The sequence below is a fragment of the Spermophilus citellus genome (genome assembly GCF_964194105.1).
Source record: "Spermophilus citellus genome assembly, chromosome: 14".
Taxonomy (NCBI): domain Eukaryota; kingdom Metazoa; phylum Chordata; class Mammalia; order Rodentia; family Sciuridae; genus Spermophilus; species Spermophilus citellus.
In genome coordinates this window covers 100,721,228-100,746,036 of record NC_138194.1, presented here as the reverse complement: position 1 = coordinate 100,746,036, position 24,809 = coordinate 100,721,228, and the positions used below count along the sequence as shown (strand labels likewise).

At 48.3% G+C, this 24,809-nt stretch overlaps 1 protein-coding gene across 1 annotated transcript in view; it reads left to right on the top strand.

Annotated features, from left to right (window-relative positions):
- The window catches only part of FAM135B (family with sequence similarity 135 member B), a gene marked incomplete at both ends in the record, with an annotated part of 190,200 nt that overhangs the window by 139,029 nt on the left and 26,362 nt on the right, over positions 1 to 24,809 (top strand). Inside the window, 4 exons of the mRNA XM_081266432.1 lie at positions 4,864 to 5,017; positions 7,673 to 7,722; positions 16,633 to 16,788; positions 17,633 to 17,706. Of these exons, the coding sequence (XP_081122558.1) occupies positions 4,864 to 5,017; positions 7,673 to 7,722; positions 16,633 to 16,788; positions 17,633 to 17,706 (434 nt within the window). The remainder of the gene's footprint in view (positions 1 to 4,863; positions 5,018 to 7,672; positions 7,723 to 16,632; positions 16,789 to 17,632; positions 17,707 to 24,809) is intronic.

Here is a 24,809-nt window from a genome sequence, read left to right as displayed (position 1 = left end):
AGTCACAGGTTGAAGGGCAGATCCGTCAGCAGGGTACTCACCTATTGGACTCCAGGTTCTGTATTCAAACAGAACCACACCCCTGCAGAGCTCCTACTGGACATCTGTTAAGATGCAGCTACAAGGTTTTTGGTGGGTCACTGTTGATTCTTATGCTGCACCACCCATAGACATGTTGAGAGAGGCCATCAATGTGCATATCCTTGACTCCCAAACATGCCTTTCCATTTGTTCCCACTCTCCATTAGAACATTGCATCAGTCAGCATTTTTCCAGAATTGTTTCATTTACTCTTTAACAGCAGCTATGATGGTCCCCTCTTTACAGATGGTGTATCTGCAGGGCAGGGATAGGATGAACTGCCCAAAGCCACGTTGGTAGGAAGAAGCAAAGCAAGAACTCAAACATGAGTTTGAGTCCCAAAACTAAAACAATGTTGTCTGGAGCCGGTGCTGCAGACTCGATGCTTTACTCCAATCAGACAAGTCTTTTCCCACTTATACTTGTCTTAGTTCACCCTCAGGAAGGGAGAGACACTCCCTTGGTGTGCCCCAGTGTGGGCTGGGCCCCGGCAAGAGCCCTCTCCTGTGAGTTCATGTGCAGCCTAATGGTATGTCTGGCCTGCTGGAGTCCTGTTTCATTATTTAGGGTTTTTATCCCAGACTTTGAAAAGTAGGTTGCTAGAGTGTTCTTTCTCTGTGCCAGGGAGATTGTGCAAGGATTTTCAATCCGATTCTAACAGGCGCTCATTGGCTTTTCCACACTGACATGGGCTCTGCAGGCCTGGAGGGCTGGCTAATGGGATTTTCTGTGATATATTACTCACTTTCCAAAAGTCATGCTGGTGAGAAGTTTATAGAAAATGGAGGTCTCTCTTTTCTTTCTTTCTCCTTTTTCTTTTTTGTCTGATATAACAATCTTTACCCATATATTTTTCAGGTTCTCTCTTTGGATTATCATTTTGACATTTATTACTTCAATCATCCTACGGAATCAGCTTTATGAAGATTCCCTAAAGTACTCTTTGTATCTTTCTGGAAACATTCATGATATTAGGATTGAGATCCCCCCTCCTCTCTTTTCCTTTTTTGGTATTAGGGATTCAATTTATGGTCTCCTACACTCTACATCTAGGCAAGTGCTTTACCACTGAGCTGCTCCCTTAGTCCTTTTCATTTTATTTTGAGTCCTTTTATTTTTGCTAAGTTGCTGCTGGTTTGCAAACTTGCAGTCCTTCTGCTTCAGCCTTCTGAGTAGCTGGGGTTATAGCCACAGGGTGTAGCTTTAAATGTGAAATTCAATGACAGGCTTCCTTGCGTTCTTCACTGGGATCTGAAGCACTTTAAAAACAAGGTCATGGTGATAAGAAAATGGAGTTATGAGTAGAAGGCAGGACAGAAAGCAGGATTCCCAGGGCTGCTTGAAGCTGACTAACTGGGGACGCGTGACCGCGGGTGTGGTGCCTTCATAAGGCCCTTTCTACAGTCCCGTCTGCTTAGTCACAGCTAATGGAGACACAGCAGGACTTAAATTAATGCCTCTGTCAAAGCAAGCAGACCTTTGTGGAGCATCTGTTCTCTGCCAGGCGCGGTTTTCAGAGGCGTGTGCTGCATGCTGAGGGAGGACTGCCCGGCTTTGGCACCTGAGCTTCCAGGATCATTTCTGCAGCTGCCAAGAAGAGGAACTGCTAACCTTTCAGCTCTCTGAGCCAGTCTTTCCATCCAGGAAGTGGAAACAGGCGTTCCAAGTGCTTTACTGTTCCATAGGATCAGAGGGAACCTGAGACCTGTTAAGAGATTAAAAAAAAAAAAAAAAAGGACTGAGAAATGAAGGAGCATTCCCTAACTCGTGCGTATATCTGTGCGTGAATTTGGAATATGCATACACATTGTGAGAACACGCATGCAAAAACAGAGGTACACATGGGTATGGAAGAGTTCTAGAAGATCCACAAGAAATCATTGCACTTGAGAATGGGGCACTTTACTTTGTGTTGTGTTTTCTTTGGTGACACTGAGTTTTTCTCTTTAAACAGCTACATTCTATTTTGAAAAGCAACATTAGTGCTGATGGAAGCACTGACGGTGCTTGTTGCAGGTTGGTGATGGAACTGTCCATATGGTCTATGAACAGTGATTTCCTTTCTGCTCTGCAGGCCTGGGGACTCTCATGAGCTCCCTCTTCTGTGCAAGCTCTGCTGGACTTTCCACAGCTGCACTGGCTTCTCTGTATTTTGATTTTAGCACAATAGGAAAGAAGGGAAATGTCAGTGTGTGCATTAGCCTGAGTTCTGGGGGACTCAGACATTCCAGGGGCTGAATTTTCTGGTTGTGAAATGAGTACGTCCTTTGACTGCAAACCTTGTTGAATGTCTCTCTTAAATTCAAATCAAAAGGGACCTGGAATCTTTGTGATCCAAAGCTAGGATTCAGAACTGAGGAAAGTGAAGCCCTGAGAAGAGGTGGCACCGAGGGTGTCTCCAGCAGACATGGGTGGGTGTGCCACCCAGAACCTTCCCTGGGCTGCAGGCACCCCTTCCTCACACTGCCAGGAAGCTGGAGACCAAGAGCAATCAGCTGAGTGTGTGGATTGCCTGTCTAGAGACAGCTGCTTACATCCGCCCTGGGTCGCCCTCACCCAGCGCTGGTCAATGGCTGGGTCCAAAGACATGGTCCGTGCTGTGAGGCCAGGTCTCTCTGCAAGTCCAGAGCCCAAGCGATCAGTGAGGCCTCTGTGAGGCCTCCAAGAGAGTGCAGCGCCAGGCTCCACCTGTGCACTTCCCTCCCTCACATTTAGTGCCCCTGAAAGCACACCCCGTGACCTGTCTTAGAGAGCTGATTAAAGGTGTCTTAGAACCAGGTGCTGACATTCCTGAGATTTTTGTCTGGTCTGATGCATGTTGCCTTGCAGCCCATGTTACCCTGTCACCAAGACATTGGGGACCCAGTGTGTCATCAGTCCCATCGTCGCTGCTCACAACTGGGAGCTCAGATGAAGTGCAGATGGCCGTTGGCCTCTTCAGACCTGTTCTGTCCCCACTGGGCCAGTTATGCCAGCTCAGGTGGCAGCAAGGGAAAAGGAGAAAAACTGGGGCACGAGGCTGCCAGAGTCACCCACCATGTGGACCAAGGCTCAGAGCCAGGAGAGTAGACCGAACAATTGCCCAGCTGTTCAACAAGACACAGAAACATTGATTCCTCCCACCCCGGCCATGTGGGCCATAGAGGGACAGCAGGCCCCTACCCCACCATCTTCCAGCCCTCTGTCCAGTAGCTTCCCTTCTCCCCATCTGAGCACTTCCCCGGGAACTCCTTTCTCTGCTCTCAGAACACATCTCTCCAACATTGACCTCAGGATGTCCTTGTCTCTGGGTTGACAAGAAAGTCAAAGTTGTCCCAGAGGCTCAGGAGGCTGAGGCAGGAAGATCACGAGTTCAAAGCCAGCCTCAGCAAAAGCAAGATGCTAAGCAACTCAGTGAGACCCTGTCTCTAAATAAAATTTTTAAAAAGGAAGGTGCTGGGGATGAGGTCAGTGGTCAAGTGCCCCTGAGTTCAATCCCTAGTACCAAAGGAAAAAAAAAAAGGAGTCAAAATTGTCCCATTTCTTCCTTTTTGTCACATCTAGGTCTCCAAGTTCTTTGTGGATGTAAGCATCATTTTCTCATTTGACAAAACACTTTGTAATTCTGTCAGTATAATCTGTTCCATGTCCACCCACTAAATATGTAACACAGAACACCTGACACGCATGCCCACATCCAGAGCTCTCCAAGGGGCGTGTTCCACACAGGTTAGGCAACTCCTCAGCACCTCACTCTTCTTACAAGACAGTTTCCCTCCTTTTAAGCAGTAGCTGCTACTCCTCCGACTGCCACGAGGGTTGTTCAAATTCTTTTTATCACTCTGTGCCAATAGGCCTGCCTACCTTTGTCCCTGCCTCTTCTTAGTGTGGACCCTGGCACAGTCGTGGAAGGGGACCTTAAGTGGGCCCCACTCAGTTTCACAAACCTGCCATGTCAGGGCATCTTTGCCATCACCATCATCATCAACATTGTCACCAGTCACCTTTTTCATTAATCATCACCATCATCAACACAATGTCACCATTACCACCACCGTTGCCAGCATCATTCACCATCATCACCACCATCATCACAATCATCAACACCACCACCATCATCTCCATCAAAATTATCATCACCACCTTCAGCAATCACCACCACCATCATCAACACTTATCACCATCAACAGCTCCACCATCATCACCATCAATGCCATCAACATCATTATCACCATCACCATTACCATCTTCATCATTCAACACCATCATCGTCAACACCATGTCACCATCAACAACTCCACCATCATCACCATCACATTATCATCACCATCATCATCTTCAGAAATCACCACCATCATCAACACCATAGCACCATCAATGCCTCCACCATCATCACCATCACATTATCATCACCATCTTCAACAGTCACCACCCTATAATCATCAATACCACCACCATCATCACCATCAACACCATTATTACCATCACCATTATTATCACCACCATCATCATCAATACCATATCACCATCATGACCACCATTATCACCATCATCACCACCACCACCACAATATCATCATCATCATCATCATTATTATTATTATCATTTTAATTTGATCATGGCAAAACAAGAGTATTTTGGATTTCATTATTTTTCCCATATGGAGGGACAAAGATGACATGGAAACTCAGGTCTCTCTCTTCCACACAGTCCTTGATGGTTGACACAGCAGGTGGAGGGGAGGAGCCCTGTGCTACTAGCTCAGGCATGACATTCCTAGCTTTGTTTCTGTTCCACCCACAGGGAAGCTTCTATGTCCCCTCAGAGAACTGCATGCAGCATGCCCACAAGTGGCACCGCGACCTGTGTCTCTTGCTCCTACAAGCCTACCGGGGCCTCCGCCTCTACTTCCTACTCATCATGAGGGACATCCCAGAGCTGCCGCACATGGAGCTGGGTAAGGAAAAAGCCCAGAAGCTAATGTTGCCCCTTGGTCACTGGGCTGGAGATAGGGTGTCATGCTCTGCTAAGTGTCATGGTAACATCTGTTGTTCAGGGAGGGTTAGTGTGCCCTACCTCCTTCTAGAAGGAGACAGTATTCAAAGGGCAATGTGTAAGTCTAGATATTAGTTCTAAGAGCATACTCATCCACTCATTCACTTATCCACCAAACACAGAACACATACATTATGTTATGCTGCCTTCTAGGGGAGAATGTGGGTTTAGAGTCTTTCCTTAACTATGCAGTAATTACAGAATTGCAGCTTCAGAGTGGAAAACAATCCTAATAAAGAGCTACATGTCCATAGTAAAGAATGATATGCACAGCCGCATACACCCATTCATGTTTGTATACGGAAATATTAAATACTTATAATTAATCTGGATGATTACAGAAACCTACTAGTGTCTATCAGATTTAGCGGTCTTGAAACAAATAGATTCTTGCACATGGATTTTCTGAAGGTTAGACATCATAGAGATTATTAAGCCTAAATCCCTCTTGATTGACAGATGATGGCACAGAGTGGTAGAAGGGGCTCGGAGTCCCTGTACTGACCTCTGGAAGGTCCTGTGTCATCCTCAGTTACAGTAGGGCTTGTATTGCAGTTCTGCTCATGGGTCTCTAGAGCAGCGTCTGGGTCCTTAACTTGAAATTCAGGGTCAACGCCTGTTCTAGTGTCAGAGACCTTGACTTCCCCATCTATACCCCTGGAAATCAACTGCTACAAAAACCATGGCAGAGGTGGTGTCCACGTCTTACCCAGTGTCCATCATGACAATGAACACGTGGTGTAATGATGTATTTGCATGTTTCCATTCCCTAGCAGTCTTGAGACCTTTGAGAGCAGTCGCTCCTCAGATCCCTTATCCACTCCCCCGACACTGGGCCTGAAGGAGAACGTATGGAGTTGTGGAATTAGGATTGAACGCCGAAGCCTCTTGCCATCCATCACTATCAGCTCTGACACCCCAGTCAAATCCTGTGCTCAAGCACTGCTCTTTGAATCAGGCAATCTTCAAAATGTTTTTCAGGTGTCAATCTTATGCATGCTATAAAGACATGCAGAGAATCGGTGCAATTCACATCACTCAGAGAGAAAATGGAGATTATTCAGCTGCATTTGGCTTTCTGATGTAGCATTTTTTTTAATCCAAAGGAACCAAGTTTCTTTATACCAACTCATCATATTTGTATTGACACATAGCACCTACTGTGTGCGGAAGTTGTGCTAGGCATTGGGGATGCAGACAAAACCAATATGACATGCCGCAGTCTGTCTGGGCACAAAATCACTGAGCCACCACAAAAGCCTTGTAGATTTCAACAGCAACTCTTTATTCCCGAACTCTCACCGGCAGTCTACATGCACGTTCTGGGGAAATACACTCCCTCCACCGGGCTCTGCGTATCAATTCTCTCAGAACCCCGCGAGAACTCCACGGGAACTCTAAAGGAGCGGGCTCCTGAGGCAGCAGGATACTCCCTAATCCTGGAGCCACCCTATTCCCAGCAGGATCCACCCTAAACCTGGAACCGCCCTAATCCCTGAGCAGGGTCATCTTTCAAACCAAAAATGCCAGGCGTCATTCCTACTTGGCCATGGCTCTCAGCAATGACAAAGCTCTGTTCTGCCTTGGGTTGGGGACCTTGCAATCCTGAGGTCAGCAGTCAGGTGGAGAGGTTTGTGCTACTTGTGTCGCAGGAAGGAGCCCAAGGTGCTAAGGGATTGCTCACACTCACCTGGGAAACAGTGCATCTACCACAGCCACGTGCAGATGGCACCGTGAAACTAGGGAATAACTCCAAAAAGTAACAACCATGAACATTGTATCCCTGAGAGCTGCACCACTGGTCCATGCTGCCACAGTGGCATTGCAGGGACCATGTTGGCATGGAAAGTTAGGTGTTCATTAGTGTCCTAGTCCCTGAAGCCTGCAGAGGACTCAGATCTGCCACCCCACTTCTCTAGGCTTCTGATCTTTCATGGGTTGAGATGGAGATACAAATCCATGCTCTTTATGTCTTGGAAAGATATATCTGTGTTGTATGAATCCATGTGCCTCAAAAAGTGGAAATAAAAATGGAATCACTCTGGGTGCAGATTGCTGGCACATGCCAGCCAGCAATCCCAGCAGCTCTGGAAGCTGAGGCAGGAGCATCTTGAGTTCCATGTTAGCCTCAGGGACTTAGTGAGTCCCTAAGCAACTTGGCAACCCTCTGACTCTAATAAAATACAAAAAAGGGCTGGGTTTGTGGCTCAGTGGTTAAGTGCCCCTGGGTTCAATCCCCAGTACCTAAAGAAAAAAAAATCACTTTGACCCAAAAAAGCTCTATACAGTTTAGGAGGATCTACTTTTATATAAATGCATTGATGAGAGGACTTTGGTCTTTACCTAGGGCTTAGCCCTTGGTTCCAAGTCAGGTTTATTCTGTCTGTAAGCACGGTGCCTCCAGCTGGTTAGGAATGCACGGAGAGGAGCCTTCATCAATTGTGTTTGTTCCTGTGACTTTAATGAGAACTTGAAACTTGTTCTTCTTTTAATTGGCAGCATCTTCATTTCCGTGCATGTTCGTTTAACTGTATGATATTTGCTTCTTTCTTCCTAGAGGCCCTTGCTGTTGAAGAAACGCTCGCCCAGCTATGCTCAGAGCTCCAGGTAACTAGAGGGCTGACCCTGTGGGTCTGATGGGAAGAAGTGGTCACGTTACCGAATCAGGCCTGCTCTGCCCACAGGGCTTTAAACCTGTCATAGAAGCTACCAGGTTTACAAAAGAGAAAGTTAGCTCACAGGTGCCAATGCCATGGAGATGGAGGAGGAGCCTCAAATCTGCCTCCCTAAGAGTGGGGTTCATGTATCTTTATGGGGCGAAGAAGCAGGGTGGTCTGAGGTGTGGGAAAGGTGATTGGAGGTCAGCAAAAGTGAAGTAGCAGGTGGTCATTGTCTTCACAGGAACCAGCAGCCTCTGCATGATGTGTAGGTGGAATTGGGACCCCTGCCATCAAAAGGACACCCATGGGACACTTGTGCAGGCCCAGTGAAGGGGTCAGCTACTTCAGCCCATTTGAGCTAGATGAGGTTACTCCAAATTCCTGAAAGATCTCCTCCAGGCATCCCTGCTCGGGCTGTGAGCTGTGGGCAGTCAGCCAGTCCACTCCTTCCCTGCTCAGCTGGGCGACTTCCGAAGCAAAGAGCTGGAAGGCAGTGCGCCTAGCAGGCCACCGCAGGCTTCCCGCCCCTGTCTAAAGAAGGTGTTCTCCCTCTGGCTTTTAAACTTCAGGGAAAGAGAATGGCTCACATCACTTACAAGAGGAAACAAAAAATGGATATGAACTTTGTCCTGGGGACTCTGTTGCGGTTTTGTGAGGCTGTGTGCATTAAGAGCATGTCTTTAACAAACCTGGCGATGCACAGGACTGTGTGGTACAGTCTCTGGGACACTTCCACCTCCCGGGGCATTGCATGGCCCCCTAAGTGAGATCCCAGGTTGAGGCTGGAAGGAAGCCCACGAGTCAGGGAGAGGGGAAGGCCAACCAGTACTTCCGTGGTGCTTGGTTTTCCCATCTGTAAAGTGGAGCCAGAAGTCATCAGGATTTTACTGATGACATCTTTTTGTCTTAGCCAATTAGTGTAGTGCACACTTGCAAGTTACCAAGTCTGTATTTTATGTGCCTTGTGTGCATTTGTTCATTTATTCAACTGAACAGTTCTATAAAATAAGCAATCCTGTTATATTCAGTGGATGGGTTCTCAGTGGCAACCCGTTCCCTCCTGGAGCACACAGCTTAGGAAAGTGGCTTGTGTACTCTTGGGCCACCCTTGTTCACTGCTCGGAGGACTCCTGGCACCCGGTAAGCTCCTAATAAATGCTGGAGTGAGCCGGTAAACACCGGCACGGAGGGCTGGTAAGGCTTTTAAAGGTGAGGAAGAGGCTGATCCTAGAGTGGTTAATGCAGCTTCCTGGGACCCTTGGCTCCTCTGCAAAAGGAGCCAGGACTTGGCACATTTGCCTATCAATCTGTAGACCCATCTGTCCTGGTCATGTACCTCGTGTGAGTAAAGGGCAGAGGCTCTCTGTCCTAATAACAGGGTGTGGTCCTCTACCTCTGGACAAGCATTGGGCAGGTCTTTTCCCCTCTTGATGGCTGTTTCCCTGTGTGCGATGCACTTGTTCTATGGGGATTAAATGGGGTCACCTGGCTGCATTGTGGAGGACAGAGCCTGGCATACAGCACTGCCCAAAGCCATTACTTCTGTACTTATCATCTTGCCTACTATGCCATGAGCCTGGCAAGAGATGAGGACACAGGTACTCTACCTGGTTGTGGGACCTCAGGTGGATGGTGTCACTAAGTTTCCTCAGGAGGAGGTAGGCCCTAGTGGACCCCAGAGAGGAAGCTGTTTTGGATCCTGGCTTTGAGCTTTGTGGTTTTGCAGCAGTGCAGCCCATGGACCCCAGAGGTAGTAGGGCCTGGTGCAAGGCTATGCTGCTAGAACAGTCAGAAGGGCCTGGGAACAGGCCACGTGCCATGACTGAGGCTTTGGGGAGGGAGCCCAGGCAAGTAACCAAGAGGCCTGGGTGCCCCCTGCACCATGGTGCCTGGACAAATCTCTAGGTCACAGGGAGCCAGGAAGGAGGATTCACGTCCTTAGGGGGCTATGTGGGCAAAGGGACACTTAAGAGTTGTCTCCAGCACAAAACACTTTGCCATCAGGTGGTACCTCACGCACACTGTCCTTTCTCTGACCCTAGCCAGATGTGGGCTGTCCACTTTGTTATAAAGCATGTCAGAAAGGATGCAGACAAACTGCCAGGTGAATACATGGACACAGGGCAAGACCTGCAAGGGCGTCCCAAGGGTGGCACTTCAGTTGGGTATACTCACCAACCTAGAAGCTGTCAGGCCCCATCATTTAAGGTTTCTACGGCGCTCCAGTGCATGGCCCCACGGCCAAGGTGACCACTGGCCCTCCACAAGATCCCCAGCTCCTCTCCCTTCCCCAGAGGCCTGGAGAGAAAGTCCCAACCTCCTGACCTCCTTGGTCTTTCAGACAGCCAGCCTCTCCCTGAGGCTGTCTAGGGGTCTGTCAAGGGTCTCCACATTAGCACAAACTCAATCTGGGGGAAGGGGACGTAGAATAAGAAAAGATGCATCTAAGCTCTGGGAATTCCGAGGGCTTTAGAAACTGGGTGCCAGGAAGGAGACTTAGCTGCATCTCACAGAATCACAAACAGAGAGCAGCTGGGGCAGGAGAGGGTGTTTGGGTGGTGAAGTTAAAACAAAGGAATAGCAAAGGCCCAGCCCAGAGGGAGGCTGGCTCTCTGCCCGCGGGTCTCTGCGCACTGTGCCCGCAGCAGCCCGGGGCTCTGGGGGGAGTGCTCACAGGTCCACGTTTATTTCATGCTAAATGGACACAGAGGAGCAGGTCTTCCTTAAGGTGTGTGAGTCAGAGGGGTGGGCCACCTAGGGTCTGAGCCCGGCCCCGCCTCCCGCTGAAGTCCCTCCACACCTGCTGCCTGCTCTGGTTCATTTATCAAGCGTGTTTCACAAAAGGCCGACTGCTGCTCCTCCTTTCTGCAGTGTCCCAGACTGCAGGGATGCTGCCTCTTGGGTTCCTATGGTCCCTGTTGCCACAACTTTATTTTATAACCAAATTTTGTTGAAAATTTTATTATGCAACTGATGTAGGGAGTGGCTTGGTGACAAAGGTGGAAAGGGTGATGTGCTGGCCATCAGTCTGCTCCTTGGTTTGCTGAAGGGCTGGCCTGTGGTTGGAATAGAAGCAGCACCCCTCTTCCCCGGAAGCCCCCCATATTAAGCTCACAGTCTGCAGAGCTGTTTAGAGACAGAACATCGCCACCTTGTGGCCAATGACAAACAGCAGTGAAGGTTTCCATCTGGATGGCCTGCCACTGGTGGAGAGGTTGGAGGCTTCCTGGGACTCCAGAGGATTGGAAAGCTAGGTCTCTGCAGCAGTGGAGTGTGGGTGCCTCTGTGCTTCAGCAAATCATGAAGTTTTACTAAGCATCTTCTGTGCACCAGCCACTTGGATATCTGCTAGGAATAAGTAGAAGAGGCCATTGGGAATTGCAGCCTACTGAAAAACAGATTTGTTTCCACAGACAGCAGAATCTCCTGAGGCAGCCACACTAGAACCACAGAGTGTGAGGCAGGGTGGTGGGCCAGGAGGAGGGGAGGGCCTGGTTCTCTCTGGGGAGGTGGGGATGCTCCATAGGGGCTGTTGCCAGGGAGCAGGAGGGAGTGCATCAGGGAGGGAGGGGCATTCCAGCAGAGGAACAGCCTCCCCCCCCCCCCCCCGTGAGGCCCAGGGCACCAGGACTGGAGCACCATGGGAGAGGGGCCAGCATGGCTGCAGCGTTGTGTTCCTGAAGCCCTGCTGTAGAGCCGAGCTGGAAAGATGGGCTGGAGCAGGCCGTGACGGTCCTTGCTGAGCGCTGGTCAGGAAGGAGATGTGCTGTCTGCAGAGGGATGGTTCTGTCCACACTCAGCCATGTGCTTTGGACAGCAAACATTCAGAAACTTGCTGGGGAGCTACTAAGAAGTGAAACTTTTTGTTTGCTTGGTTGTTCTTTAATACAGCAACAGGATTTTCTGAATACAAAAGATAGTTCCCTTCTTGACCCCCAGAACTTATAGAAGATGCTGAGGTGTCTAATAGTCTTTCCCAGAGCTGCACTTCCTAGTGGGACCTGGGAAAGAAGCTCAGCTGGCAACTGTGAGCAGCTGGTGGCTGCTTGGGGCAGCCCCTTGGCATGGTTTTTTGTTGTTATTTATTTTGTGTGCTTCTTTGTTTTGACTAGTCCACCTGCCAGAGGGTTTTGAAATAACTTGTTTCATTTAAGCCTGGAAGTATCCTCCAGGAGGTCAACGATATTCAGTTTCTCAAGACCCTGCTCTGGAGGAGCTAACATCAAACTCAAGGAGGCACAGTGGTACACAAGAGGGCCCCGGACCACATTCCATTTACTTTCCAGTAACAAACCAAAGAATGTAATCGGTGCACATTGAGTACCTGCTGTGTGCTGTCACAGAGCACCTATATGCTATAAGCTCTCCTCCTATTTAGTGTGCTAATTCTGAAGGGCAACTCAGCTTGGATGGACTTAGAACTTGCTTGGGGCAGCCAGGGGCACAGAACTCAGCCAGAGGCAACTGGTTTGAGTAACAGCATCCATTCCTCCCTCTGTTCTAGAATGTTCTAATTTTAATGTGCTTATGAATTACCTGGGGGTCCATTAAAATGTAGATTCTAATTCATTTGGCCTGGGGTAGAGCAGGAGGTTCTTTAACAAGTTTCCTTAAGAAGAGGTTGTCAACTTTAAAAGGCCTTGGGGGTGGGAGAGTTGGGGGCTGCCCTGTGTGGAGAGCACTAGGCCATCTGCTCCTTCCCTCTGCCACTCCACGAGGCCAAGCACAGGCTCTGATCATCTCAGTCTGGCTCCTCCCTACAGCATCTTGTCCAGCTCTGCAGCCCTGGACTGCATTCCAGAGCATCTCTCCTGGGGACAGTAATGCCCTGCTTGACTTCCCAGGGCCCTTCCTCTAGAATGCAGAGTCACAGACCTCACCACATTGGAAGATAGCTGTTTCCAAGGTCTCTTCGTGACCAAGAGCCCCTGTGTGGTGGGGACCTCATGGGACTCAGCCCTTGCTCCACACAGCATTTCCATGCAGAAATCACAGAGGGTCAGTCCGTGTGCATGGACACCTGCCCAGCCCCAGATCTCACTATGCTGACTGAAAGCCCTAGTGGTTGCTGGTCACCCACAACATGAGGATCTGACTGCTTAGCAGGGAAGTCAATGCTAGGGCACATGATGCCCCCTCCCCTGTTCCTCAGCCCTGAGCTCCTCCAGGGCTGAGAAACTGGGCTCTGCAACCCAGCACCACTATGTGCTCTCACCTCTGCTTGGGCTGTCCCATGTCACCCTGTTTTATTCCTGACACAATCCCCATCTGCAAGACCCAAGCCAGCTGCTCACTTTTCCGGGAACCATCTGAGATCCTGGGATCCAAGAGTCCCCCATGGGCTAGTGTCTCTTGGCGCTGGGCTCTATTCCAACTACTTCTTGGTATCATGATCTGTGTTACTTTTCTCCCCTCCACCAAGCTGTGAAGGCCCCGAATCCTTTCATACCAAAACATACAAGGCACTTATGATTTTCCAGTTAGAAAGACGATAGCCCCCAAATTAATTGCCATCCTGATCTTACGTTAATCCTCAGACTGATGGGATGAAAGTCTCCCTAAGAGAAGAGCTTTCTCCCTTCACATCCCCCTGGTGTTGAGTCAAGTGGGTGTGGGGCTGGGAGGGCTTGTAAAACCACCACTGCATATTGCTGTGGAAAGAGGAGTGAGCTTCTGAGGAGGAGGGAAAGGCCAAGGCAGTGGGTATTCAGAGAGTTCCCGGCTGCACACTTCTGGGTATCCAAGAGTTTCCAGAGTCTGGCAAGACAGGTTGCAAGAGGGCCCTCCTGACTTCTGTAGATACACACTGAAGTGCAGTGTCAGTGGAGGATTGAACAGGCACAGGAACATGCTGACATCCTGTGGACAGAAGGAGGGAGTGACCAGGGGATCTGCCGGGGACATGGAGGGATGTATGGGGGGCAGTATGACATGGTGAGCAGCAGATCCAGGAGCTGGACCGCACAGGCCACACATGTACCAGCTTAGGCAGATTACTACACATGCTGGTGTCCTCTACCCCAAATCATAAAGCAGGGGAGTAGAGAGAAGCTCATGGGCAGAGCCCAGATGAGGAGGGTAGGAGGCTGAGCCTCTTCTCAGGGAGCTTCACCCATGCAGACGGGGCCGGGATCGCCTGCTGGTGTCAGGAGGGCCCTCCACCCCTGTCATCTGTGCTTGCACAGGCCCAGGTGTCTGTGAGCTTGGAAAGTCCTCCTGTGGCTTAATTAGAAGCTTTTTAAACCTTACCTTAAATCCTTTCTATAACCAACTAGGGGAAAAATAATTCTCCCAAAGGTACATTTCATTAATAGCCTATCCTTTTTTTTTTCCATTTTTCATTGTGGTGGCTGAGCTCAGAGTTCATGAAGTGTTTGCCCATACCATGGTGGTACAGGGGCACTGTCATGAGTGGGTGACAGAAGAAGCAGCCCAGGAAGGCAGGTCTGTGTGACTGAGGCACAGGGCACCTCCCACCCATGCCAGGTCACCTACATAGTCAATCCAGGCTACTAAGTTCACACTATCATCAGCCAGTGTGCTGGGCACTAGAAATACTGAGGGCCAGAGCTCAGAATGCAGGCCAGAGGGCATGTTGGAGATAAAACAGGCCACATGTGGCTGGAGGTGGCATGGGAGATGGGTGGGTCCTTTACGAAGCGGGTGGTCAGTCTTACACTTGGAGCACGGTGGAGTTTCAAAGGAGACAGCAGAAACGAGGGGACACAGAACTGTCTCCGTCGAGATTCCCTGGAGAGAATAGACAAGGCCAAGGTGTAGAGGAGAAAAAAGGAGACGGGAGGGGAGAGGGGAAGCACTCCAGAGAGAGGGTGCAGCTCGACCTGGTGCTGGTGGGCAGGCCCAGTGACTGGAGCAATGGGCATGCTCAGGCCAGGAGGGGAGGGGTCCATGATAAGGTGGGGATTGTTTCCAGGGGCAAATGGTGCCAAGTGTTGACACAGGAGTCTGGCTGTCATCAGTAATCATGCTGGTTGGAGAATTCAAATCTGAGCGACTTCTAGTCCATCCAAAGCCACACTCTCCACCTGGAGGATTTTCAGTGGCTGCGTTTTCCCCAGAGCCCCCCACCTGGCCTTAGTCTTCCGTCTCTTGACCATGGTGTATGCCACACAGCCAACAGTGGTTACCAAATACTGACCTTGCCTCTTGGAAGAAGCAGCTCTGAGTAGTATTTTTAAATAAAATCTTGTGTTTAGAAAGCTAATCATTAATTGAAAAGTAATAATATTCAAAATTTAGAGTGTTACTGTGCATCAAACTTCTCTTTTCCTCTTTTTCTTACTATTAGACTCCTCATGCCACCTGCTCTGCCTTCGCCTAGCATCAGCCTTCAGTCCAAGGGCTGTTGGTGATTCAGGCACTGGACTTAGATCCTCCCACGTATCATTGCATTCAAATGGAGTCAATTACCATGCGTGCCCTTAAAGGAAATTGAGGCACAGGATAAATGAGAGAAGCAGGGTTTGGAAGTGCTGTGGCTGTGTGCCCAGTTTATTGTGTGTGGCAGAGAGTGCCACACCACTCTTGTTTGCTCACCCACATCCCTATCTCCATCCACTACTGAGTGAGGCAGAGGCCCTCTCCAACTCGTCCTGTGTCTGTGTTTATTCAACACATGTGCTTCAGACACACATGATGCCCTCACATGCTTGTTGTATAAATGATTAAGCCTAGAGATGGGTGTCAGGATTTGAGGACTGGCTGCCTCACACTCCTCAAAGACACCATCTCTCTTCTCACTTCTCCAGAATTTATTTGAATTCTCCAACCAGCATGCTTCTTGGAAGATGGCTATCCCATATCAAGTGACAGCGATCCAAAGTATTTCTGTTCCTGGGGTCTTCCCAAAAGGCTCTGGGCCCACTCTAGTCCAACTCCTAGCTTTAAAAGCAACTTGAAACCCTCCTTAAGGAATGTGGGTGATGGTAGAAGGATGGTGGTAGGCCAGGGCTAGGGAGCCCCCGCCATGTGCAGTTCTCCCAGCTAGTTAAGTGCTATGAGGTCATGGACTCTCTTCTCTCTGGAGGTCTCTACTCCTGTACTGTGGTGTGGGGATGTGGCTTTGTGGTCCCACAGTTCTTCAGTTCAATCCCAGCTTGGTGTGGACTTGTGTACTCTCGCTACTTATTCACTCTCATTTTAGCTTTTTGTAGAAGAAGGTTTACGATGCCTCCACCACAGAGTAACTGTGGGGACTACATGGGAAACCTATGCAAAATACCCAGCACTCTACCTGCCAAACGATGGGTATTAATGAGTGGAAGCCATCATGACTACGAAGACGGAGTTCAGAATCTCAGGACAGAGTGGAGTGCGAGTGAGGATCTGCAGTGCCGGGGTGTTGGGAGGATGGGGTGGAGGGTTTCAGCTGGATGGTTGTGAAGCCAAGGTTCACAGAGGAGAAGTCACTGGATCTGGGCACCGATGGGCAGCATAAACTGTGGAAAGGGTTGAGTAGAGAAGTTGAAAGAAGAAGCCATTGGACCCAAGGGGAAAGGGAAAACATCAAAGGTGCAAGACATTTCCAGAAATCCAGGATTAGGTTGGGCTTAAAATAGACACAAAGACAAGACAAAGCGGGGAGAGACTGAGCAAGGCCGTTGGTGATCGCTCATGTGAGACTAGGCCTGGACTAGACAGGGACTACAAATAATTTATCACCACCGTGACTATTTAAGTCCCGCCTCCAAAGTGACTTGATCTGTGATCCCGAGAGTCTCAGGATGGTTTAATATCATTCCACCGATGTGCAGATGTTCACCAAGAGCACAGGAGTCAGTGGAGATGGCAGGAGCCCAGGGAGCGGGGGCCTGACCACTGCATTTTTTGCCTCCAGATGCTGAACAATCCAGAGAAGATAGCTGAGCAGATCAGTAAGGATCTCGCCTGGCTTGCTTCCCACCTGATGGCTCTGTGGACACAGTTCCTGGATACCGTGACACTCCACTCCCAAGTGACTACTTATCTCACCCAGGAGCACCACAGCCTGAGGGTAAATTGTCTCATGGCATAAACTTCCTACATGCACTTAATGTCCTGAGGAAGTTTGACAAGTGTCAGTTCACTGAACTGAGTAAGAATTGGGACTGTCCCGAGCTCTCGATTGGAGCACTGATCCTGGCCCCACCCTGAACAAGCAGTGTGACATCAGGAGCTTGGTTAGCCATACAAGCCTTTACTCCATCCTTCATAAAACACCACCCTTACCCTTATCGTAGGGGTACTCCAAGTACTTTAAAAAAGTATTTGAGGGGCTGGGAATAGAGATGAGTGGTAGAGTACTAGCATCATATGAGCAAGGCCCTTGGTTAGATCCAGGGCACTTCAAATAAACAATCAAAACAACATTTGAAAAAGTAATTTGGAAGGGAAGGCATTGCTCTTAGTATATTTTTGGCCACAAGCTTGGGTACATATGGGTCGGTACTAATGCATAGTGAAAGACATTGGTCTTCTCATTTAGAGCAAGAAGAACAAATATCTGAGGATTAGATTCACCAGATGCTTAGCAAGCACACTCACAAGGCTGGATTTGGAAATTCTGTTTATTCTGCATTTATTTATGGTGACTGTTTGCAAAGATCTCATATTCCAGTAGGAGGAATAAAACCCACATATAAAAATGATAAAAAGCAATGTAAGAACAGATTCATAAACATGTACTAAACTGTGTCTATAAACCAGGGTTGGGCTAAGAGCTTTGATTCAGACCTCTGGGTGAAGGACAAGCTTTCCTTCTCTTAGTGCATAACACTTATCTCCACGACCCTCAATTCTAAACAGAGGAGACACAGCCACCTAAAGAAGTGAGCCATTTACTCTGTTTTATTCCTCAGGTCCGAAGGTTTTCTGAGGCCTTTTTTTATATGGAGCACCAAAAACTTGCTGTCTTGACGTTTCAGGAAAATCTGTAAGTAAGGAGTCGCATGCCTACTCTGCCATATAAAGTAGTCTCCCCTACTCCCAGGACAGGCCACCTTTTTTCTTTGTCCAAGCTGCCCTTTCACTTTCTGGATCTCCTCACCTCTGCACCTCCAGTCTGAAGCGCCAGGCAAGCGAAAGATTTAGACAGTGCCTAGTGGGAGAGGTCAGCAAGCTGAGGTTTCCTTTGTTGAGAGTCATTATGCTTCTGGAGACAGAATCAAGACTCCCAAGTCCTGCAAGACATCTGTGCTGAATCCTGCAGAATGAAGTCGAAGCAGGTGGTGTGGCCATAGGCTACGTCAGAAAACACACAATCTGCTCTAGATGCTGCAGTAAATAAAAAATGCATTTAGCATAGTAATTAAGGCTGAGCTCCCTAATTAGGAAGACTGGTAAATTTCTCAGTTTGCCACCTTCCAGTACTCAAGAAAGTCAGAGGGTCCATGGGTGATGAGGCCATTGTCCCTTGGGATGCCCTGGTGAAGAGGGGCAGAGATCCCTCCAGGGTCTTTTGGCTTTCGCTACACACATCCACTTCTCCTGTTGATTCTGAACAACACTTCACTTCAAAACATAAAGGTGGGTGAAACAATGTTGGGAATGCCAAGTGAATCCACCAGGAGTGGAGCTTGACGTTCTGCTTTGCACGGGATGGACATGGAGAGCTCTCACACCCTTCTATAAGCTTGTTTTCTCCTCGGGCTTCCTTATATTTGCAAAGTATGGTGACATTTACAGTTTGCCTCGTGGGTTCTGGAAGTGAGCTGGGGCTCCTAGAAAACACAACTGCATGTTGAATCCGCTTGTCTAGAGATCCTGAGTCTTCCACTCAGCCGTTAATTCGTTCCCTCATTCCAGGCTCCAGCTAGAACTGGGAGAAGATACTTTCCAAAACTAACTTCAGAAGAGCTAGTCTGACAAGGGTAAACATAGCTTTGGGGACCACAGCACAAAATTATAAATCAGATTGGCTGCAGGAAATGGTCTCCCAGAGTCAAGGAGGTTAGCCTCAGGTGGGCTCCAGGAATGCCCACTAGCAGAGGTGACAGACACAGGCCAGGACTCCTCCCTTCAAAGAGCCCAGCTTGAATGGCAGCCTCTTGTGCAAAGGACAAAGATTCAGAAACTAGTGGGATGACAGCTTGAGTTTCAGACCCTGCTCCTCCCCAAAGGACAAGAAAAAGTCTTTCTGCAGATGTGACATTTGAACGCAGGCTGGGGTTACAGCAGGACATGCAGTGACGTGGGAAAAGTTTGGGCTGGTGAGATAAAAACAGAACATCTTTGAAAAGCAGCAACAAGATCAGTGCAGTTAGAATGGAGTGCAAGAGCAGGGAAGAGCAGGGAAACTCAGAGCAACAGGAGGAACAGACCGTGTGGGGCCTTGAAGGCCAGGGGATAAGGAGGACCTAGAGTAATTTCTGCTTTTTTACCTGCAAATGAATATGGACCTCAGCATTTCAAATTTCATTACACGTCTTAAAATACTGATTTTGCAACTTAAAATACTTGTGGCAGGCATCCCACTAGTTACCGAATCTTTCTTACCTGGTTTCTTAGACATAAAAAAAGGAGATTCCTTCTTGCAAGAAACAACTATTTAGCAGGGAGTACATGTCAGACAATGTTTCAACTATTGGCTACTCTATCAGTGAACCAGAAAAAAATTCCTTACTTCATGAGGCTTGTATTTTAGTGGTGGAAGGCACATAATAAATATGATCTGCCCAATGGTGATGTGCATGGTGAAATAGTTCTCAGTGTGAGGGGGAAGAGATGAGACTAGTTTAAGGAGCTGTCAGAGAAGGTCTTCCTAGGAAGCTGGCATTAGGGAAGAGAACCAGGTACAAAATTGGGCCCTGCAGATACCTTGGTCCTTTAATGTAGCTGTCAGGTAGAGTAGTTTTTAAGGATTCATTTAGGAGTAGACATTAATGTAAGGCAGAGACTAGGAAGGGCTCCTGCTCAGAAGGAAAGAAACTTTTAGCCAGGCCCTCCAGGGTAAAACTGTAGAACAGAGAGGGAGAGTTCATTGCAGATGGAGAAAATTGCAGAGAAAAGGCCCAGGGTCCTGTGAGCAGGGGTGAGGTTTGGAAAAGGTAGTGCACAGAGACCGGAGAGCCAGGAACTATGCATGAGAAGGGTGGGCTCCCATGGAGGGTGGGTCTGGGGAGAGGACGGAGCCTCAGGGAGGCTACCCTGTTGACACAGGAGGCTGAACTGTGCTCCAGAATCAGGGCAGACATGTGGAAATGCCAGGCTACCCAGTGAGCCCTTTATTGTTGAAGCATGCACTAGATTGTGTTTCTCCAACAGGAGGTCCGCCACCGCTTAACGGACGGTGAGGTGAGCTGGGTGGGCTGGGAGCAGCACTTGTGAGATAGGCTAGGATAGGACAGGACGAGATGGAAAGGGTAGCAGCAGCTTGGAGTGCTTGTGGAAACCCTTTGTTCCGTGCCACACTCCTGGGTGTGCACAGCTGTCCCGGGTGCCAGGGAGAGGAAGACCTCTGGCCCCAGGTTGTGGTCTCGAAGGTATGTTCAAGAGCAGATTAGGATGAGACCTAGCATGTGTGGGCTTCCTGGCCCTCCTCTCGGTATCACCAAAGTCTCCCCAGTGCTTTTCACACAGGAAGTTGGTGCAACGGGAACTTTGTCTGTGACCAAAGGTGAATAGAAACGATGAGGCACAGGGAGACCTACACTGGTATATTAACTGCTGTAATATGATCATTGAGATATGCCTTTGACTTTTACATGCTCTGTGTCTATACCTGTACCTCTGTATTGTTTTATTAAGCATCCATGCAACAGGGTTGAACTCAACAGGTTTTTGCCTGCCTTCAGTTGTTCACAACTGTTGATATTTTTCTAGTAAGAAACTGTCCAGGAGTTTTTCCATGCCTTGGCTTGTTCAGTGTTCTTATTTGCCTATGAGGTACACACTATTCTTCTATGAAGAAGAAACCTGGGCTGAGAGAGGTGAAATGATTTATTGTAGAGCATATAGCAAAAGAGACAGAAATGGAGCTGTGTTGGAGGCCAGAGGCCATACTTCTAGCCCCTGTCCCATGGATCCTATGGATGGTATTGAGCTTCTTCCCTAAAGAAATAAATCAAAAGAGGGGCTTTCAGCTTCTAAAGCAGAAGTATCTGTAGGCTTGGGCTGTACAGCTGGAGTGAGGGCAAACCTGTGCTGACATGGGTAGGCAATGCTCCAGACCATCGTCCACGGGACTTCTCCCTGCTTGCTGCTCCGCATGGCCAGAAGGAAACCCAGGGGTACCTGCTGAGGGCACAACATGTGGGTGTCCCTGGCACCACACAGACAGATGGACTTGCATGCCCAGTGGCCCTGAGTGTCATACAGACAGGGAAAAAGGGACCAGGCTCTGAGCGCCGGCCATGTGCAGAGTCTGTGTGCTCACACACAGGAGGGCAAGGCCAAGCCCAGCAGGGCTCATTCCAAGTTGGTTTCTTCCACTGTGGCTTCCACAGTGGGTATGTGGCAGAGACGTGGAGGGAGGGGACTTCACCCTCTGTCTCCAAACTCCTTTGCTGCTGCTTCCCAGCATCCCTGCAGGTCTCCAGAGAGGGTCTGGGAATATGTGGTCCTCCAGTTTCCTTGCATATACCTTGTTGATTAACTCATTCAGCACATACTTTTTTTTTAATTAGAGCTTTGTAGTTCTGCATAGTAGTGGGGTTCATCCCAACAAACTCATACATACATGAGAACTGATTTTAGTTCATGATCCCCCCTTTTCCCTCCCATTCTTCCTCCCCTTCCCTATTCTCCTTCTTCTACTCTACTACACTTCCTTTCATTCGTCTATTAACTTGTATTTGATTGATTCTTTCCACCTATTCATATATATGAATTTCTCTGTCCTATATTTACATATGCATATAACATGATTTTTTAATAATTCATTCTGGGCTGGGGTTGTGGCTCAGTGTTAGAACATTGCCTAGCATGTGTGAGGCACTGAGTTCAATCCTCAGCACCACATATACAAAAATAAATAATTAAGATGTAATTTTTTAAAAAGTGTGGAAAAAAGAATTCATTCTGTGTTGCCTCCCCTTACCCAACCCTCCACTCTGTCTTTTGATCTCCTTCTTGTGCACTACTGATATTCCCTTTATCTTTATGTTTTCTTATCCTTCCTCCCCCTTTCCTTTATTTTACTCTAGTTTATGCATATGTGAAAAAAACATTTGACCTTTGATTTTCTGAGATTAGCTTTTTTCATTTAGCATGATATTCTCCATTTTCATACATTTATCAGCAAATGCCATAATTTTATTCTTTTTTATGGCTGAGTAGAACTCCATTGTGTGTGTGTGTGTGTGTGTGTGTGTATTTCTTTATCCATTCATCCATTGATTGGATTCTGAGTTGATTCAATGATTGACTTATTGTGAATCATGCTGCTATAAACAATGAGGTGGCTATATTACTGTAGTATGTCAATTTTAGATCTTTTGGGAAAAATAGCAAGGAGTGGGATAGCTGGGTCATATGGTGGTGGCTCCATCCCTAGTCTTTTGAGGAATCTCCATGGTGTTTTCCAGAGCAGTGCACTAGTCTCCAGCCCCACTAACAATGTGCAAGGGCACCTTTTCCCCCATAACCTCACTAGCATTTATTATTGTTTGTATTCTTTATCGTTGCCATTCTGACTGGAGTGAGATGAAATCTTACTGTAGTTCTGATTTGCACTTCCCTGATTGATAACGATGTGGATCATTTTTTCACATATTTGCTGGCCTTTGTGTTTCTCCTTTTGAGAAGTTTCTCACAGGTACTTTTGATGGCTCACTGTGTGGAGGCAGTGCTCAAAGCACTCGGGATGCCTCAGTGAACAAAACAGACACTCGTGTTAGGAGATAAGAATTCAACGATAACATTATAAACCCACGGATGATGTAGTATGTTAGAAGGTGAGGGTCTTTTAAAAAATAGATCAGGGCAGGGGCCTCAGAAGTGCTTGGGTTTGGGGGAGGGGCAAGGGCAGTGTTCCGTGTTGGGGGACACTGTGGAGGAGCAGGGGGCCATGCTGGGAAGGCTTCTCTCCCATTGGCTGCAGTCAAGTAACTCCTAAGGGCTTTTGAGTCAGGGGTCTCCAGAGAGACAGAAAAGAGGGGTGCATACGTAGAGAGGTGCATAGAAAGGGGTTTGCTAGTGGAATTGAGTGGCTCCATTTGGAGGCTAAGAAGTGCCACCAGAGTCCCTGTGCAAACTGGAGGACCGGGGAAGGTGTGAGCCAGGCTCAGCCCATGTCTGAAAATCTCAGGCCCCAGGGAAACCCATGGTGTAATTCTCAGTTCCAGTCCCAAGACTGGAGAGTCAGGGCTGCTGGTGTGAGTCGAAAACTGGGAGAACTTATGGCTCCTTTGTCCAAGAGCAAGAGGATAAAGATCATCATGTTTCCAGAAAAGAAGGCAAAACCTTTCCCTCTGACTTCATGCTCCATTCGAGCCCCCAGCTAACTGGATGGCTGCCATCTATGCTGAGCGTGGATCTTCCCCTCTCAGGTCACCAACTCACATGCCAATCTCCTCTGAAAACACCCTCACACACACACCTGGGCCAGCCCATCTTTGTACTCAAATGCAAAACCACATGCACTTCCCTTTTAGCAGAAGCGCTGGTAACAATGGAAGCGATGATTAAGAGTAAGCGTGCTGGCTGGTTGCAGTGGCACATGGCTATAATCTCAGCGGCTCAGGTGGCTGAGACAGGAGGGTTGCAAGTTCAAATCCAGCCTTAGCCAAAACGAGGCAGACCCAGTCTCTAAATAAAATATAAAATAGGGCTGGTGATGTGGCTCAGTTGTTGAGTGTCCTTGAGTTCAGTCCCTCATAACCCTCGCCCCACCCCCCCCAACAAAAGAATAATTGTGCTTTACCAGCTCTCTGGGTATTCTTGATTCTGTCAAGTTGGCACCCCCAAACAATCATCACCAGTCCACCATTTTTCAGCAAGACACCCTGATGCATCTCTTCAAACCAATCTTGATAAAGAGGATGACAAAGCCGTAGTCCCGTCAGCACGCTACTACTGTCCTACCAGTCCCTCCAGGGAGTTTTCATGCTGTGCACCAAGACCCAGGAAGGCAGGGCAGCTCCCCCGAGTTCACCTGTGGCTGAGCCTAAAGACAGCACACACCATCTGGGCTGAGACACTTCTCAGAGCCTGTGGTCAGAGAGTGGCACTGACTCTCTTGTGCCCTTGGCAGTGTTGCTGAGCATTGCTTTAGGTACTTGGTCAAATCCATAAGCCTCACACTCAAGAAGCAGCATTCCCGCAGGAGCTGGCGTCTGCTCCACGTGGCTCAGAGCAGACAGCCCTCACCTGTGCTGCTGTGCTATGGTCGCTGGCTTCAGCTCTTACTTTCTTCTTCACCATGAGCTGCAGACCTAGATGCATGTCCAGCCCCAGTGGTCCTCATCATCGCGAGTGCCCTGGTGCCCAATCTATGTCTTCATAAATTAAAAACTGGTTAGAGGTTCCAGATTTAGATGGTGTCGCAAAGCACAGGGGTGGCTAAAAAATCCCATCTAAATAGTAAGAGAAGAATATTTAAAGCGTTAAATATTTAAAGAGTTAGGAAGTTACAGCAGCCTTCAGGGCTTTGAGGAAGAGAAAAAAATTCCCTCCTTTACTTTTGTGGGTAAAAATCCAATTGAAGGGGCTGGGGATGTGGCTCAAGCGGTAGCGCGCTCGCCTGGCATGCGTGCGGCCCGGGTTCGATCCTCAGCACCACATACCAACAAAAGATGTTGTGTCCGCCGAGAACTAAAAAATAAATATTAAAAATTCTCTCTCTCTCTCTCCTCTCTCACTCTCTCTTTAAAAAAAAAATCCAATTGAAAAGTAAGAAGAAAATAAAATATACATATTTAATATTTCTTAAACTGATGTGTGTATTAATTAATATTCACTGTGCACGGATAATATGCGTTATATGACATATCTGTACACTAGGTGTGTTTCATGTGTGTGTGTGTGTGTTCATCTCACTGTGCCCGCCAGTGAAAGTGCAGGTTAGAGAAGCTGCTTTGGGCCTAGGCAGAGCTGCAC